Source organism: Rhincodon typus, chromosome 19 (assembly GCF_021869965.1).
Source record: "Rhincodon typus isolate 14 chromosome 19, sRhiTyp1.1, whole genome shotgun sequence".
In the NCBI taxonomy this organism is placed as follows: domain Eukaryota; kingdom Metazoa; phylum Chordata; class Chondrichthyes; order Orectolobiformes; family Rhincodontidae; genus Rhincodon; species Rhincodon typus.
Genome location: NC_063350.1, coordinates 656,806 through 674,910, shown reverse-complemented (window position 1 = coordinate 674,910; position 18,105 = coordinate 656,806). Strand labels below are relative to the sequence as shown.

Here is an 18,105-nt window from a genome sequence, read left to right as displayed (position 1 = left end):
TGGAAGTTCCTCCCACCTGGCTGACAACTTTTCGCTCTTCTTTGAGGAGACCCTTTCAACTGTCCACTCTCAGCTCCTGCTCAAGTGACCAACGTGGACCTGTTTTGTGAATCATTGCTCCAATTGGTGACACTACATCTGCCAACAGCTCCACCTTAATCCCCGGTGTCTCTCCTTCGCAGGTGATCGAGTCTGTTGCATTTTATCTACTCCAATGGCTCACAGCCCATCATTATAATCTATATCTTACGATATCACTCACATGCAGCCAGCCTGCTATTGAACCTGTTTTGGTATTCTTTTCCCTGTCTTCCTTTCAGACTGTAACAGTTAAAGAAGATGACGTTCAGCAGATGAACCCTCCCAAGTTCGACATGATTGAGGACATGGCCATGTTAACCAACTTGAATGAAGCTTCTGTGTTATACAATCTCCGCCGGCGATACAATAACTGGATGATCTATGTAAGAAAAGCCAATTATTAAAACTAAACTTTTAATAAGATGTGAGCTGTATGGTTAGGTTCATTTGAGACCTTCCAGGTGGAATTTGATGATTATTTATGTCAAAACAATGTGCAGATTACAAGGAGGAGGCAGGAGATTGGCGTGAAATCATAATGCTGACTCAGAGAGGCATGCACAAGTGATGGGCTGAATGGTCTCTTTCCGTACCTGAAAAGTTTTCTCATTTTGTGTGACTGTGTTTGAGCCAATCTGTGAGAATTCCCTGCTGTGAACCTGAGCTTCAAACTGAATTCAGCGGAAAGGCTGGAGAATCCCATTCTGGATTGGCAGAACATTCCAGTATTCCGTCATCTTCCATTGCAGTCCCAGACAATGCTGCCCATGTAGAATAAACCCTGGTCCCAAGGACAAAGACAATGTGCAATATGCGCAAAGATATTGAACACCAATAATCTCCAAACATTCCTGACTTAACTGGGAACAGTGTCTGACTTGGTCACAGCATGGCATGACACTCAATTATCCTCCTTTCAGACTGGAGTTAGGGGTGGAGACTGAAGATCAGGGGCAGAGTTTGGGATGAAGGGTCAGCAGTCTGATGTTGTCATTACTCCCACTCTGGAAATTTCCATTTCCCCTGAGTAAGAGGGTATTTATCATTCTCCCAAACAGTACCTGCCCAGATATCCAATCCAGGTGGTCTTTCCGATACAGTCTGAAGAAAAGACTGCTTTGGCCCCATTTATTCTGAGGGAAAAGGAAAGATTCACTATTTCAGGATTATGGTGCACAGTGAGGCAGCTCTGGTCTAAATTACATAGAACCTAGAACAGGACAGTACCAGAACAGGCCCGTCAGCCCACCATGTCTGTGCCGACCATGATACTGTTCTGAAGTAATCCCATCTGGTCCTTAGGGATAGTAAGCCCCTCCCTCCTCAGTGACCAATCCTCATCCCCACTTCCTACCTACACTCACCTTTACTAGCTTCATCCCCACCTCCTTGATCTGTCCGTCTTCTCTCCCACCTATCCGCTCCACTATCCACTTTCTATCACCGCCTCCCTCTCTCTATTTATTTCAGAGTCCCCTTCCCCTCCCCCATTTCTGAAGAAGGGTCCCAACCCGAAACGTGAGCTTTCCTGCTCCTCTGATGCTGCTTGGCCTGCTATGTTCCTCCAGCTCCACACCTTGTTATTCTATCTGGCCCTTATCCTTCTATTCCCTGCCTGTTCATGTGTTTGTTTAAATGCCTCTTAAATGTTGCTGTTGTATCTGCTTGTTCCATCTCCCCTGGCAGCACATTCCAGGCACTCACCACCCTCTGAGTAAAAGCCTTACCTCACACATCTCCTTTAAACTTTTCCCCTCTCACCTTAAATCTGTACCTACTAGTGTTTGATGTTTCCACCCTGGGAAAAAGACTCCGACTATCAACCCTATCCAAGCCTCTCATAACTTTATATACTTCAATCAGGTCACCCTCTCAACTTCCAATGCTCTCGCAAAAACAATCTAACATTGTCTAACCTCTCCTTATAGATAATATTGAATTGATAGAGGTGTACAAAATGATCAGAGGTATAGATAGAGCGGACAGCCAGAGACTTTTCCTAGGGTGGAGGTAGCTATTACAAGGGGGCATAGTTTTAAAGTGGGTGGAGGTAGATATAGGGAAGACGTCAGAGGTAGGTTCTTTACTCAGAGAATGGTAGGGGCGTGGAATGCATTGCCAGAGAGGTTAGTGGAGTCGGCCTCATTAGGGACATTTAAGCGGCTATTAGATAGGCATATGGATGATAGTATGAGGTAGGGGTGGAGGTTAGATAGACCTTAGGATTAGGGTAAATGTTCGGCACAACATCGCAGACCGAAGGGCCTGTACTGTGCTATACTGTTCTATGTTCTATGTTCTATGTTCTATGTAATGCACTCCAATCCAGGTGACATCCTGGTAAACCTCTTCAGCACCCTCTCCAAAGCCTCCATATCCTTCTTATAATGTGGCAACCAGAACTGCACACAATACTCCAAATGTGGCCGAAATAAAGTCTTATATTGTTGCCAACTTTTATACTGGAGTGCCCCGAATGAAGAACGAAAACACCCTCCACCTTCTTTACCATTTTATCCCCTTGTGTAGTCACTTTCAGGGAACTACAAACTTGCAACCCAAGATCCCTCTGTATATCAATGCTCCTAAGGGGCCTGACATTTACTGCATACTTTCCTCTTGCATTTGACCTCCCAAACTGCATCACCTCACACACGTCTGGATTAAACTCTATCTGCCGTTTCTCTGCCCAACTTTCCAATTGAACTATATGCTGCTGAATCCTTTGACAAACTTCCTCACTATCCACTTCTGAGATTCTTGGCTGTCACCTTTTAGAACAAACCTCCTCACAAACCACAACCTTTAAAATATTCCATTCGAAGCTTTCTGATTTTCTGATTTGAAACAAAAACAGAAATTGCTGGACAAACTCAGTGTATCTGGCAGCATTCCTTCCCCACTCAGGTCACACTCAGTCTGGACCACCCATGGGAAATAGCTGACATTACAGCACCCAATCTGAGCCTCAGACAGAGACAGAAAATTAAGTCCATGGGAACAGTTTCCTGTTCCTTTGAGACTCATTGGGAGCTGCGTTATAACAGACCAAAACACTGTGGGTGCTTGTAGACAATGGACAGGGACCATTGGAACATCTGGGCAGAATCTGATTCCATCTACTGGAGGTGTAAGGTCAATCCAAAGGCACCCACATCCCAGGAAAGAACTTTTAATAATTGTTTCAGCTGATTATCTGACTCTTAATTAAAGTAACATGAAATAGCAACTCTTGGTCTGATTCTGTGTCTTCCTTCCTGACAGACCTACTCAGGGTTGTTCTGTGTGACAGTGAACCCATACAAGTGGCTTCCGGTGTATAGTCCTCCCGTGGTCGCTGCCTACAAGGGCAAGAGACGCTCAGAGGCCCCACCACATATCTACTCCATTGCCGACAATGCATACAACGACATGGTCCGTAGTAAGTAGCATCATCATTGGAACCTCTACTCAGTCTGAGAAACAAAAGCACATGAAGAATAGTATATGAGTGCGTTAGCTGATTGCAGATAGGCTGTGAGTATTAGCAAATGACCCACTGTATTGGTCAGCTGAGTGTCATACAGCAGGCTAGGAGAAAGGGAGAGCCTGGGAAAATCATTAATTATAATTCAATTTTTCCAGATCGGGAGAACCAGTCAATGTTGATTACGTGAGTGCCTAAATTTCAAACTTTAATAAAATGTATAAACTAATTTTTTATTTAAAGCTGGAATTTAAGTGAGTTCATTGAATTTTAGCTTTGAGTTAATAGCCCTGTGAATGGTCTCAAATATTGTTTATAATAAGTTGTGTGATTTATCAGCATTATCCCATAATCACCTTAGTATCATGTCAAATATTAATCTTGATCAACACTTTCCCAACTTTTATACTCATAATTTGTTTTTGGATTTTGCTGTTGGTGCTGTTATCTCACAGGATTTAACAAAGCTACCTGGCTGCATAACATTGTGTACTGATGTTGTGTAATTCTGCGTTCCTATAACAGACTGTGTGTTACAACTTCTTTATAAATTCACAAATTTTATACATTTCTGACCATATTTATAATGGAAAATTTCCATGTAAACTTATCACACTGCAATTGCACTGTGCTGCCAGAGATGGCACTTTAGCACCTTGGTAGCACCTTGTCTGACCCGCTCGCCATTTCACTTGGTATCAACAGCTCTTGGTGTAGGGCTGCCCCAGGACATTGGTAGAAAATGAGAAGCCTTGCTTTTGGCTCTAATGCAAATTATCCATGGATTTTGACATGTGGAATTTGTTATTATTAGTTATTGATGAATCAAGCTCCACCCTGTAAAATAAGCTCATTGATTCCCCAAAACTCTGTGTGTGTCTATTTTGGTTCCCAAGCAATCAAACATACTGCCTGAGAATACATTTATATTGTAATAAGTTCATTAAAAATATTGAGATAGTTTTGGAACTGGGCTCAGATGATTTGCAGAGGGGCCAGGAACTTGTTTGAGGACTTTGTAGTAAGTGCTCATTGTCAGTGTAGCCTGCGTTGTCTCCATTCCTATGGCCAGCTACATGTCATTGAAGGTCATCAGAAAGGGGGCTTTCTGAAATTGGAGCAGGCTGTGCTGGAGAGATTCGCCAAACCCATTGCAATCCCAAGATCAAACTCAATCACAACCTGCCTGCCAACTATCCCTCTCATAGACGTTTGGAGAGAGAGAGTGCTAGAGACAGAGACAATCAAACAGACAGAGAGAGGGAGACAAACAGAGTGACATTGAGGGACACAGATAGACAGAAAGGGGGACTAGATAAGATGATTGCCCCAAATAATTTCATCAAGAATCACTTTGTAATGGATTAATCTTGTTTATCAACAGGCCAGAACTCATTCTGCACAAAAAAGGCGCAGGTCCTTTTTAACTCTGAGAATAACAAACTGAACGCTATTCTCTGTTTTTATATTTGATATTTTGAATGATTATGAATATTTTGTTGCTTACTTTTTATTTTTTGGGGTTTAACTTTTTCACTTTTTTCCTTCCCTGGATTTTGATCTTTCCCAGCGGTGAGTCTGGAGCTGGGAAAACTGTCAACACGAAACGTGTTATTCAGTACTTTGCAATTATAGCTGCCATGGGCGATGGAGGTGGAAAGAAGGCAAGATCAACTCTTTAAAACTTCTTCACTTTTTATTTTGCATTTTTGCTTTTTTCTTTAAAAAATATTTTGGCATCTGCTTTAATGTTGAGTAATTTATGCACAGTTTGTTCTTTATTGAGTAAATACTTTTTGCCCTAGAGTTTTTTTTTCTCTTCTTTTTGTATATTTTTAAAACAAAACTTTTTAAAGATAATTTTTATACCTGCGCTGTTCTTAATTTTCAAAATAAAATTGCAGATTTTTTTTCTCAGTGAAGGACAAAGTTTCCTGTTTTAATCCAAGGAGATTTATTCTTTTCTATTTTCCCTTGCAGTCTCAGCCAGCAACAAAGACTGGGGTAAGATTATTATCTTTGCCATGACTGAGTGGAATTTCTTTTGTGTAGTTCTGACCTTGTGTACAGGTCCTTTGTAAAATCCACACAATAATTGAATGATTGACACCTGCAACTTCAACATCATAAGCTCAACCACCCTCCACCCCACCCCCCGCGCCCCCCCCAACTCCAATAATAACCTCAATCCATTTGTTAGCCAATTGTTCGTCGTGTCCCCACCCTGACAGTCCAGCCCCATTAGCAAGGTTTGGAGTTGATTATATCGTATTGCATGAGTTAGAAGTGAAGAATTTGTAAAAATTAAGATGGTTTGTCAGATAGCCATCCGTAGCCAAGACTGTGGAACAATTTAAGCCCAGATGGAGGTAGTTCGCTGAGAGAATGGGTTGAGTAAGGAGGATTGTTAAAAGGGGATGAGATTTTTGAGCTACTTCCAGAAGAGTTTCATGATTAATTTATGTGAGTATCAGGGATACTTTACATGGTTCATCACTAAATGCGTTTCTCCAATTCCTAGGGTACTCTAGAGGACCAGATCATTGAGGCAAACCCGGCGATGGAAGCTTTTGGCAACGCCAAGACCTTAAGAAATGACAACTCTTCCCGTTTTGTATGTATTTAATAAAATGTACATTTCCTTTCTCATAATTGGCAACATGTTAAACAAAAATCAACAGTCTCTTCACATGCAATAGAAATTGTTTCTACCTTTGAGATTTGGTATTCTTGCAATTCTGTCCTGATGAGTACACAATGAAAAGCTTCAACAGAATGTTTCTGCTTCATCAAGACTCAAATAATTAGACAGTTAATGCCAGACAATATATTACACAATCTAAAAAGCTTAATTTGAAACTAGGAAGTTCATATAGCTTTACTGATGATTTAGTATCTTAATTTAAAGATCTTCACACATTCTGCATTTAATGAATGAGTCCCACTCTCTGATCTAAACATTGCCATGCTGTAATCTGCAAATTCTTCTTCTTACCTTTGTGCAGGGGAAGTTTATTCGGATTCACTTTGGTCCTACAGGGAAACTGGCATCAGCTGATATTGACATCTGTAAGTGAGTGGAATCTTGGCTGGAGGGATTGATGAGAGTGGACAGGGTGGTGGGGGAGAGAGGTAGGGAGAGAGATATGGGGGCACTCAGGGAGAAGTGGTGTGGGGAGTGGGAGTTGGTGGGGGTGGGGTGTGTGCACGAAGCTGTAGGTACCGCAGCAGTTCACACAGTCTGAGGTCTGATGAGCATTGTGTACCAAACTAATGAGATAAAAGCCTTTTTCTACTGAGTTTAATGTACCTGCGTGAAAGGCACCTGGAAAAATCCTAAAGACTTCAGACTTAACACAGAATCAGTACAATGTTCTGATTTTTTTGGTTTACAAATTAAATTATCACTAAATCACCCATATTATTAATTAAAAATCACTCAATCTCTATTTTTAACCACCACAGATAATCACCGTGTTTCCAATTAATTAAATTATTTGCAATGCCCAGTCAGGACAAGCTCAGTCTAATGTGAAATGGAGAAGCAAGTTCAATACACTGAGGTGTGAAACCATGGTTTGATAATAAGGGATAGATTGGACCAACTTACATTTGTAAAATGTAACAATTGTACGACTATAATCAATTACAATTCTGCTCTTCTCTTTGGAATGGGACTGGGGTTTGAGCAGAAATAAGTCTTTTTATTGGATTTACCTGGAATGCACAGATTTATGGCCCTAGTTCTGGTCTCTCCAATACCCTATTAAGCCCCTTCATCACTTGAAAGACATAAAAGTTATAAATTTACCACATTGGAAAAACAGGAGGAAGACAAGATTTGTTCAAATCATAGTTGGATCAGGCAGAATGGCAGGAGTTTAACTATGTCATTGGTCAATCTACCTGGATATGAAAAAAGATAAGTCTTGAACCCGTTTTGTTACAAAATCACTTTACATTTCATTGATTAAAGGACTAAAAGTTTTAAAAAGTTGTGGGAAAATGAATTTATTTCTAATTTTGTGGATACATCTGGAGTAATTTCTTAAAAAGAGGTCATTGAAAGTTCACTGTGGACACTGGAAGTTATTTTAACAAGGCTTTTTGGAAATTAAATGGCTGGTGATAACTACTTGAGTTTCTGTAGACCCCCTTCTTGGGCTGTTTACAACAATGATTAGCTTGATTCTTGTTTTATCTGGTTCATTTTGGAGGGAAGCCTGCTAAGAACAAGCTGTCCATCTGATCTCTCCCTTTTGTTGAGCCCAGGATAAAACCTATCTGTTCTTTTGAGAGAGCAATTGAAGGAACATCTCAGATTGTGTTTCCTGAGTTGATCAGACTTCAGACAAAAACCTTGCAAGTTTAGTGACCTGCATGGACAGGACATTACAGCAAAGACTCTGGAACATTCTACTGTTTATAACTGTCTCTTTGAAATACGAGTAAAGACAAAATGAGTGAGAAACTCTTTAGTAAAATTTGAACTGCATTTCTTTCGAAAAGAGGACGCTGAGTAGTGTCGTGAATGTGCAGAGCTAAATTGTGACTAATTAATACAGATGAGCCATTGTGAATTGGTTTGATCTGTTCCACTCAGTCAAATGGCCGCCATCACAACTCTGTTTTAGAAGTAATGTCCGGTTGCCCTGCCCTTTCTCTAGTTCCATTGTGTTCAAGTCATTTCTAGCTGCAGTCATCTACTCAATGAAGTGTGGTGATATCTGAATGTACTGCTCTGTAATAATTCAAACGTCTAACTTTCAGATCTTCTAGAAAAATCTCGGGTAATCTTCCAGCAACCTGGAGAAAGGAGTTATCACATTTATTACCAGATCTTTTCTGGCAAAAAGCCTGAGCTCTTTGGTAAGTATGACTAAACACAAATTTACATTTTTCAAAAAAAATTTTGATTTGATTTATTATTATTGTCACATGTCCTGAGACACAGTGAAAGATATTATGCTATCCAGACAAACCATACCTTAGGGTACATTAGGGTAGTAGAACAGAATGCAGAATATAGTGTTACAGCTACAGAGAAGTTGCAGAAAAAGATCTACTCTAATATATGAGAGATCCGTTCACAAGTCTGATTAAAGCAAGGAAGAAGCTGTTCCTAAATCTGTTGGTACATGTTTTCAAACTTTTATGTCTTCTGCCTGATGTAAGAGGGTGGAAGAGAGTATAACCAGGATGGAGGGGCCTGTTTATGTTGGTTGCTTTCCCAAGGCAGCAGGTAGCATAGATGGAATCAATGGATGAGAGGCTGGTTTGTGTGATGGACTGAGCTGTGTTCACAACTCTGTAACTTCTTGTGGTCTTGGGAAGAGCAGCTGCCATACCAGGCTGTGGTGCACTTTCTATGGTGCATCTATAAAAATTCTATGTCAATGTGGTGACACTGCTGCCTCACAGTGTCTGCGTGGGTTTTCCCCCACAGTCCAAAGATGTGCAGGTTAGGTGGATTGGCCGTGGGAAATTGCCCAGAGTGTCCAGGGATGTGTAGTTGGGGTGGATTAGCCATGTAAGAATGGAGGGTTACAGGGATAGTGTAGGGGTGGGTCTGGGTGGGAAGCTTTTTGGAGGGTTGGATGGGCCAAATGGCCTGCTTCCACATTGTAGGAATTCTATGAAAATGAGTAAGTTTGGGGGTAGCACAGTGGCTCATTGGTTAGCACTGCTGCCTCACAGCGCCAGGGACCTGGGTTCAATCCCACCCTTGGGTGACTGTCTGTGTGGAGTTTGCACATTCTCCCCGTGTCTGCATAGGTTTCCTCCGGGTGCTCCAGTTTCCTCCCACAGTCCAAAGATGTGGAGGTTAAGTGGATTGGCTGTGGAAAATTGCCCAGTGTTCAGAGATGTGTAGGTTAGGTGGATTGGCCATGGGAAATGCAGGGTTACAGTGATAGTGTAGGGGGTGGGTCTGGGTGGGATGCTCTTCAGAGAGTTGGTGTGGACTTTATTGGGCTGAATAGCCTGTTTCCACACTGTAGCGATTCTATGATGAAATTGGTAAGAGTCATTGTGGACATGTTGCATTTCCTTAACCTCCTGAGGACATAGAGGCATTGGTGTGCTTTCTTGACTGTAGTGATGACGTGGATGGACCAGGATAGATTGTTGGTGACATTTACTCATAGGAACTTGAAGCTCTTGATCACCTCCATCTCAGCACCATTCACACAGATAGGGGCGTGTCCTCCACTCTGCTTCCTGTAGTTGATGACGCTGATGGAGAGATTGCTGTGTTTACACCATGCTGCTAAGCTCTATATCTCATTCCTGCTCTCTGTCTTGTCGTTGTTTGAGATCTAGTCCACTACCGTGGTGTCATCAGTATGCTTGTAAATGGAGTTAGAGAAGAATTTGGCCACACAGTTGCGTGTGTATAAGGAGTATAGTAAGGGAATCTTGAAATTGAAAACTTTTCCAGACAAATAACTTGTCAACTCTCTGATCCTTAATTGGTGACAGTGATAGTGTGAGACACAGGCTAGCCAATTTAACTCTTAGTTTGGACATTGAGATGGCCACAAGTGAGTGCTAAGTGGTGACTGACTATTATGAGCTTCTTCTCTGTCCAGTGATTCTCCAAATATTTATACTGACTGTCAACTTCACACTGAGCAATGGCCATTTGGCTAAGGATATCCAATCCTGTCCATGTCCAATCACCCTGCAAGAATCTGGGGCCACATTTTAGAGGAGTCAAAAATCTAGTGACAAGGTCATGTCCTAGCTATAAAACAATGCTCACTGAAGATTACTAAGTGTTTTGCTTTGTGAATTGTAGGAGTGTGAGTTCAAAATGGGACCTTAGTGAATGACAGAAACAAAAGCCTATTTCCTTAACAAATGAGATTCCATTGGCAGTTAGGAAGGCAGATGCAATGTTAGCATTCATTTCAAGGGGGCTAGAATACAAAAGTAGAGATGTACTGCTGAGGCTGTATGAGGCTCTGGTCAGACACAATTGGAAGGTTATGAGCAGTTTTGGACCCCATATCTAAGGAAGGGTGTGCTGATGTTGGAGGGAGTCCAGAGGAGGTTTACAAGAATGATCCTGAGGATAAAGAAACTGTCATGTGAGGAGCAGTTGAAGACTCTGGGAATGGAGTTTAGAAGGATGAGGGGGATCTGATTAAAACTCACAGAGTATTGGCAGGCCTGGGTAGAGTGAATGTAGAGAAGACGTTTCCACTAGTAGGAGAGATTAAGTCCTGAGGGCACAGTCTCAGAGTGAAGGGATGACCCGTTAGAACTGAGATGAGGAGGAATTTCTTCAGCCGAGGGTGGTGAATCTGTGGGACTCAACTGCTGCAGAGGGCTGTGGAGGCCAAGTCATTGCGTGTGTTTAAGACAGAGACAGACAGTCATTGGTTAGTAAGGGGGATGAAGGGTTACAGGGAACAGGCAGGAGAATGGGGTTGAGAAACATATCAACCATGACCAAATGGTGGAGCAGACTCAATGAGCCTAAAGGCCTAATTCTACTCAATGTCTTATGGTCTTATTTAAAGATTAATAGTGAAAGAGCTGCAAATAGGGTGAATTTATGATAAATTGGACACAGAAAAAGAGAGAGCAAAAGAAAGATGACATTAGGTGAAAAAAGAGACAAAACCATAAGGTAAAAAGGCAATAGAAGTGAAAACTTTGATGCTATAAAATCTCCAATAATCATTTGTAATCTGAAGGAATGAGGCTCCAAATATTAATTGACTTTTTCTGTTAAAGAAAATGACTTTTATTACTTATTATTATTTTGTTTAAGGTAGGCTGTTAATTACTGGAGTTAACTTTGTGATAAAGCTACTGGGCAGTGAATGTAAGGTTTCCATTGTCCCAGAGGATTATGTTTTTATTAGAAGGAGACAACTGGGGGTGGCTTAACCTGAGGCTCACCACACCTTAGGTGAGGGGAGAGGTTGAGAAGGAGAGTCCTCCATAGTAACCTCAGCCTGTGCGGGATTTGAACCCACACTGTTAGGATCGCTTTGCATCGCAAACCAGCTGTCCAGCCAACTGAGCTGACTGCAGTGAATGTACAAATTCATTAACTGTGTAAAAATCACAGGAGATTAAAGCTGAAGCTAATAATGGAACATCATAAATTATTCTAATTCCAGGCGTATCGCATCCTTGCTATAAATGAATGAATCTCCTCATTGAGTATGAGTTTCCTTTGTAACAGGCAGTGGCCTACCCAGCTGGAGCTCCTCACCTGAGCCCTTTATCGAGCAGAACCAGGAATTGGTCTTTACCTCCTAAAGAAGGGTAACATCCAAAATGTTGAGTGCTCCGTCCCTCTAGATGCTGCCTGGTCTGCTGTGTTCTTCCAGCCTCCTGTTTGTCCACCTTGGATTCCAGCATCTGCAGTGTTTTTGTCTCTAACCAGAAAATTGGTCTGTCTATCCTGGGCTGGGACTAGCCAATGTATAACAAGGGGAGTGGCTCCATTTTGGTGCTGCAGAATACACAACGTTCTTTTTCAGTGATTTTCAACAAACATTTAGGCCTGACATTGGCAGAAAACAAAAATGAGAAAATTAGACAGAAATTAGTTTTCAGGAAAAGGATGATAAAGTGATTGAGGGTGAATTTGAACCTGCTTCAATCAGGTCAGTGTCTCAGTGATTGTTGTGGAATTTAAAGATGGAAAGAGTCAGACAAATGAAAGAATTTTTTAAATTGATCATTTCTTCCTATGACTTTGTGACCTTTACTCCTTTTTTGGCCTCTCTGTTGCTCAGTGGTGAAACTGATGGACTTTCCTTTCTGGGTTACATCTTAATTTTACTCCATTCAGGGGGAGTGGGGTGGTGGGATGGGGGAATCCCATCTCTCTCTCTCTCTTTACTGCTGATCTGCCAATCAGCTGTTAGAACATAGAACAATACAGTACAGGATCAGGCTCTTCGGCCCACCATGTTGTGCTGAACATGACGCCCAGTTAAACTAATCCCTTCTGTCTGCCCTTAGTCTGTATCCCTCTTTTCTTTGAATATTCATGTGTTTATCTAAAAGTCGCTTAAATGCCCCATTGTACATGCCTCCACTACCCCTGGCAGCGCGTTCCAGATTCCTACCGCTCTGTGTAAAAAACCTTCCCCTCACATCTCCTTTGAACTTGCCCTCTCACCTTAAACGCATGCCCCTTGTATTAGACATTTCAACTCTGGGAAAAAGATTCTGACCATCAACCCTATCTATGCACCTCATAATTTTATAGGCTTCTGTCAAGTATCCCCTCAGCTTCTGCCACTCCAGAGAAAACAACCCGAGTTTTTCTAGCCTCTCCTTATAGCTCATACCCTCTAATCCAGGCAACATCCTGGTAAACCTCTTCTGCACCTTCTCCAAAGCCTCCACATCTTTCCTGTAATGTGGTGACCAGAATTGAGCACAATTTAACTGTGGCCTAACCAAAGTCTTACAGAGCTGCAACATGACATCCTGACTCTTGTACTCAATTCCTGGACCAATAAAGGCAAGCATGCCATATGTCTTCTTTGCCACCCTATCTACCTGCATGTCTACTTTCAGGGAGCTATGGACTTGAACTCCAAGATCCTTCTGCACATCAATTGTGTTCATGTCCTGCCGTTAACTGTATACTTTTCCTAACATTTGATCTTCCAAAGTGCAGCACCTCACATTACCCAGGTTAAACTCCATCTGCCATTTCTGTCCATAACTGCAACTGATCTATATCCTGCTGTAAGCCTCTCTGCTCCTATGATGCTGCTTGGCCTGCTGTGTTCATCCAGCCCGGCACCTTGTTGTCTCGGATTCTCCAGCATCTGCAGTTCCTACTATCTCTATATCCTGCTGTATCCTTTGACAACCTTCTACACTATCCACAATGCCACTGACCTTTGTATCAGCTACAAACTTACTAACCCACCCATCTACATTTTCATTCAAGTCATTTATATGTAGCACAAACAGCAGAGATCCCAGTATGGATCCCTGCGGAACACCCACTAGTCATGGACCTCCAGCCTAAAAAACACCTTCCACCACTCCCCTCTGTCTTCTATGGGAAATCCAATTCTGAATCCACACAGCCAAGTCACTGTAGATCTCACTGTAGATGCCTTACTAAAATCCATGTAAACAACACCCACTGCTATGCCCTCATCGATCACTCTTGTCACCTCCTCAAAAAATTCAATCAAGTTAGTAAGACATGACCTGCCCTGCACGATGCCATGCTGACTGTCCCTATTTAGGTCATGCTTTTCCAAATGCATAAAAATCCTCTCTCTAAGAATTCTCTCCAATAGCTTCCCAACTACAGATGTTCTGCAGCAAGTCTGACTTGGAGCAAGACTAGCCTTGGAGCTCTGATCATTAAATTGCATTAAAGCTTTTCACACACTATATCAATACTTGAAAATGATTATTTGAGCACAAACTAATAGGGTCTGAAATCAATTAGATGTTAAGGAAATTCCCCACAGATTATAAGAAGTTGCTTTTCTCACTTACTTCAATGTTCTCTTTTCCAGATATGTTGCTAGTGAGTAACAATCCCTTTGACTATCATTTCTGCTCACAAGGAGTTGTTACAGTCGACAATGTAGATGACGGGGAGGAATTGGCAGCAACTGATGTAAGTATTTCGTATTGGATTCCTCAGGCACTGAGTAAAGTGCAAGGTTCAGACCCCAAATCTCAGCCATAGTTATTTCCTGGGTCTTTTCAAAACCCTCGACCCTCCTGGCTTCCCAAATCCCCAGCCAATCTCCAGCCCTCCCTTTCCTTTTTAAAGTCCCTGAACGTGTTGCTGCCTCCCAAATCCATTCGCATCTTTTCTGAACTCCATGCTTTATGGAGAGGCAATGGCCTAAAGGTATTATGGCTGGACTGTTAATCTAGAGACCCAGATAATGTTCTGGGGACCCAGGTTCGAATCCCGCCATGGCAGATGGTGGAATTTGAATTCAGTGAAAAAAATCTGGTATTAAGAATCTAATGATAACCATGAATCCATTGTCGTTTGTCAGGAAAAACCCATCTGGTTCACTAATGCCCTTTAGGGAAGGAAACTGCTATCCTTACCTAGTCTGGCCTACATGTGAGTCTAGACCCACAGCAATGTGGTTAACTCTTAACTGCCCTCTGGGCAATTAGGGATGGACGATAAATGCTGCCTGGCTAGCGATGCCCTCACCCAATGAATAAATTAAATTAAAATTAAAAATTAATCTTTCCAATCAGGTTTCTGTTCCTGCCACAGTACCAAAACAGCTCTAATCAAACTCACAAATAACATGCAGCGTGTCCGTGACAGTGGCCAACTCTCCCTCCTTGTTCTGCCTGCAGACTTTGACCGCACCACTGTCTCCGCTGTCACTCTGTGTGTGTGTGTGTGTGTGTGTGTGTGTGAGTGAGAGAGAGGGGTGGGAGGAAGTGGTGGATACTGTCACCCATTCTTATTTGTCCAGTTACAGCCAGAAAAATCACTTGAAATAATTTTCTTCTTCTTCCCACACGATTATTCTGATGTTCCTCAAAGAAAGTGAAATTATTTGGGATGGCTGTCTACATTATAGGAGCTACATAAATACACACTGTTGTTGTTGAGATGAAATTACTATTCTTTGTCAAAATTACAAGAGAAATTCTCAAAAAAATCTCTGCGATCTGTTTTAAACAGAGATTTGGCCTTTGCGCCTCAATCATCAACCCCATACCCAAGTACACATCATGTGCTGCTGGATACTAGGGTGCCCTTTGACCTCTTAATCCTATTCTGCTATTCTGGTATATCATATCTACTCATAACCCAACATAATTGATGCACCGTAGTTCCTATCCTGTCATACAAACGATAGTTGACAACAAGTACGTCACTTGATATTGTCACATTTTTCTGAAGAAGGGTCTAGGCCCAAAACGTCAGCTTTCCTGCTCCTCTGATGCTGCTTGGCCTGCTGTGTTCATCCAGCTCTACATCTTGTTATCTCATTTGATAGATGTGGTGCCAATCAAGCAAACTGCTTTGTCCTGGATGGTGTCGAGCTTCTTGAGTGTTGATGGAGCTGTCCCCATCCAGGCAAGTGGGGAGTATTCCATCACACTCCTGACTTGTGCCTTCTGGATGATGAACAGGTTTTGGGGAGTCAGGAGGAGAGTTACTCACCGCAGTATTCCTAGTTTCTGACCTGCTCTCTATGACTGAAAAAAAGAATGCTGGAGAAACTCAGCAGGTCTGGCAGCATCCGTGGAGAGAAAACAAAGTTAATGTTTTGAGTCCAGTGATCCTTATTCAGAACTGATAGCGGCTCAGAAAAAGTTTTATTTATCTTCATTCCAGGGTGGGGAAGAAATGGAGTGAGTGGAGGAGTGGAGATGGCGATCAGACAGATAGAGGGAAAAGTTAGACAGACGGAGGGATTATGAATAGTAAGTGAGGGAAGAAGAAAAGCTAGCTTGGTGATACTGGGAGCTATGAGTGGGTGAGAATGGGTTGGCTGTGCTGAAAGCAACCCATGTCATGACAGGTCCTGGGTTGTGGGGGTGGGTAAAAGAAGGAGGTGTAGCAGGCTCTCAAATTATTGAACTCGGTATTGACTCCTGAAGGCTGCACTGTCCCCACATGGAAAATGTGATGCTGTTTCTGCAGCTTGTGCTGAGCCTCACTGGAGCACTCTTGTTTTGTTTCAATGGCTAGCCTAGTTCACTTTCTGATCAATGAAGACTCCCAGGATGTTGACAGTGGGTGATTCAGTGATGGTGATGTCATTGAATGTCAAGGGGCAGCGGTTAGCTTCTCTCTTGTTACAGATGGTCTTTGCCTCACATTGTGTAGCATGAATATTGCATGTGCCACTTACCAGCCCAAACCTGGATATCGTCTAGGTTTTACTGCGTTTGAACATCTGTATCTGAGGAGTCACGAATGGTGCTGAACATTGTCCAATCATCAGCGAACATGCCCACGTCTGACCTTATTATGGAGGGAAGGTCTTTGAGGAATTAGCTGAAGATAGTTGGGCTGAGGGTAAAGCAATGATCAATCTGTGTGCTGCCAATCTTGAGTGAGTGATAGCACCAAAACAAGTCAACAGAAGGTCATAGTGTGAGTTAGCAATGGAACACAGTCTGACAGCGACACCATGATAAATACAGCAAGGGAGAAGCATTAACACTTGTTTCTACTTTAACTAGCATGCCATGGACATCCTCGGCTTCGAAGCTGATGAGAAATACGGCTGTTACAAAATCGTTGGATCGATCATGCACTTTGGAAACATGAAATTCAAACAGAAACAACGGGAGGAGCAAGCAGAGCCAGATGGCACTGAAAGTAAGTCCCTGTCCCCCAGCAATCACTGCCAGGGCAGGGACAGAACAGAGTTAGAGTAAGAGACAGTAGGAACTGCCCAATGCTGGAGAATCTGAGATAACAAGGTGTAGAGCTGGATGAACACAGCAGGCCAAGTATCATCAGAGGAGCAGGAAAGCTGACGTTTCGGGACTGGACCCTTCTTCAAAAAATGAATAAATCAGTTAGAGTAAAACTCCCTCAACACTGTCCCCATCAAACACCCCCACAGAGGGGACAACATGGGAGTAGATACAGAATAATGGTCCCTCTACACTGTCCCCCACCAAACACTCACAGGACAGGGACAGTATGGGGTTAGATATGGAGTAAAGCTCCTTCCACATTGTCCCCATCAAAAACTCCCAGGGCATGGATAACATGGAGTTAGATACAAAGTAAAGTTGAAGTGGTGGGGAGGGTGGGGTTATTGGAAGGGGTTGGGTTTTGGGAGGGTGTTTCTGTCTCAGGAAGGGGTGTTTTGGGAAGGGGGTGTGTGATTCTCTTGGGGAAGGTGTGGGTGTTGGGAAAGAGGGTGTCGACCCTGAGGAGGGGGTGTCTCTCTCTCTCTTGGGGAGGGTGTGGGTGTGGGTGTTGACGCGGAAGAGGGGGTGGATGTTGGGAGAGAGGGTGTCGACGCGGAAGAGGGAGAGGGGGTGGCTGTTGGGAGAGAAGGCGTTGACGCAAGAGAGGGGTGGGTGTTGGGAGAGAGGGTGTTGACGCGGGAGAGGGGATGGGTGTCGGGAGAGAGGGTGTTGACCTGGAGGTGAGGCTGTGCACCATGCTGGGAGGAGGTCGTGAGGGGGCTTCTAGTTCCCATGGTAACAGTGACCATGTGTTCCAGATGCTGATAAAGCTGCTTATCTGATGGGATTGAGTTCGGCTGACCTCCTGAAGGCCCTTGTTCACCCTCGAGTCAAAGTCGGCAACGAGTATGTGACCAAGGGACAAACGGTGGCTCAGGTAACGCTCTGGGATTTCACATTGTCCAACCTTAGAGTCAAAAATAAACAGCTTGTACTTCTCTCCACTTCAGACCCTCTCAATTGCTTGGGACATTAAAAAGATGAAAAACATGCTGACACTCCACCATCCCCTGCCACTACACTGACCCCCACATCCCCCACTGACCCCCTGACTAACCCCTCACTGACCCTCAGCCCTTCTTCACTCCCCCATCACTGCTGCCTCATTCCCCTTCACAGACCCCTCACTG

The 18,105-nt window shown here is 43.0% G+C and overlaps 1 protein-coding gene across 1 annotated transcript in view; it reads left to right on the top strand.

The window, feature by feature from the left end:
- Positions 1-338: 338 nt before the first annotated feature.
- The window catches only part of LOC109923880 (myosin heavy chain, cardiac muscle isoform-like), a 73,125-nt gene continuing 55,358 nt past the window's right edge, over positions 339-18,105 (top strand). Inside the window, exons 1-10 of the mRNA XM_048608495.1 lie at positions 339-464; positions 3,346-3,502; positions 3,706-3,733; positions 5,118-5,211; positions 6,069-6,161; positions 6,553-6,616; positions 8,318-8,416; positions 14,068-14,171; positions 16,733-16,871; positions 17,734-17,852. Coding sequence (XP_048464452.1) covers positions 354-464; positions 3,346-3,502; positions 3,706-3,733; positions 5,118-5,211; positions 6,069-6,161; positions 6,553-6,616; positions 8,318-8,416; positions 14,068-14,171; positions 16,733-16,871; positions 17,734-17,852 — 1,008 coding nt within the window. The 5' untranslated portion in view covers positions 339-353. The remainder of the gene's footprint in view (positions 465-3,345; positions 3,503-3,705; positions 3,734-5,117; positions 5,212-6,068; positions 6,162-6,552; positions 6,617-8,317; positions 8,417-14,067; positions 14,172-16,732; positions 16,872-17,733; positions 17,853-18,105) is intronic.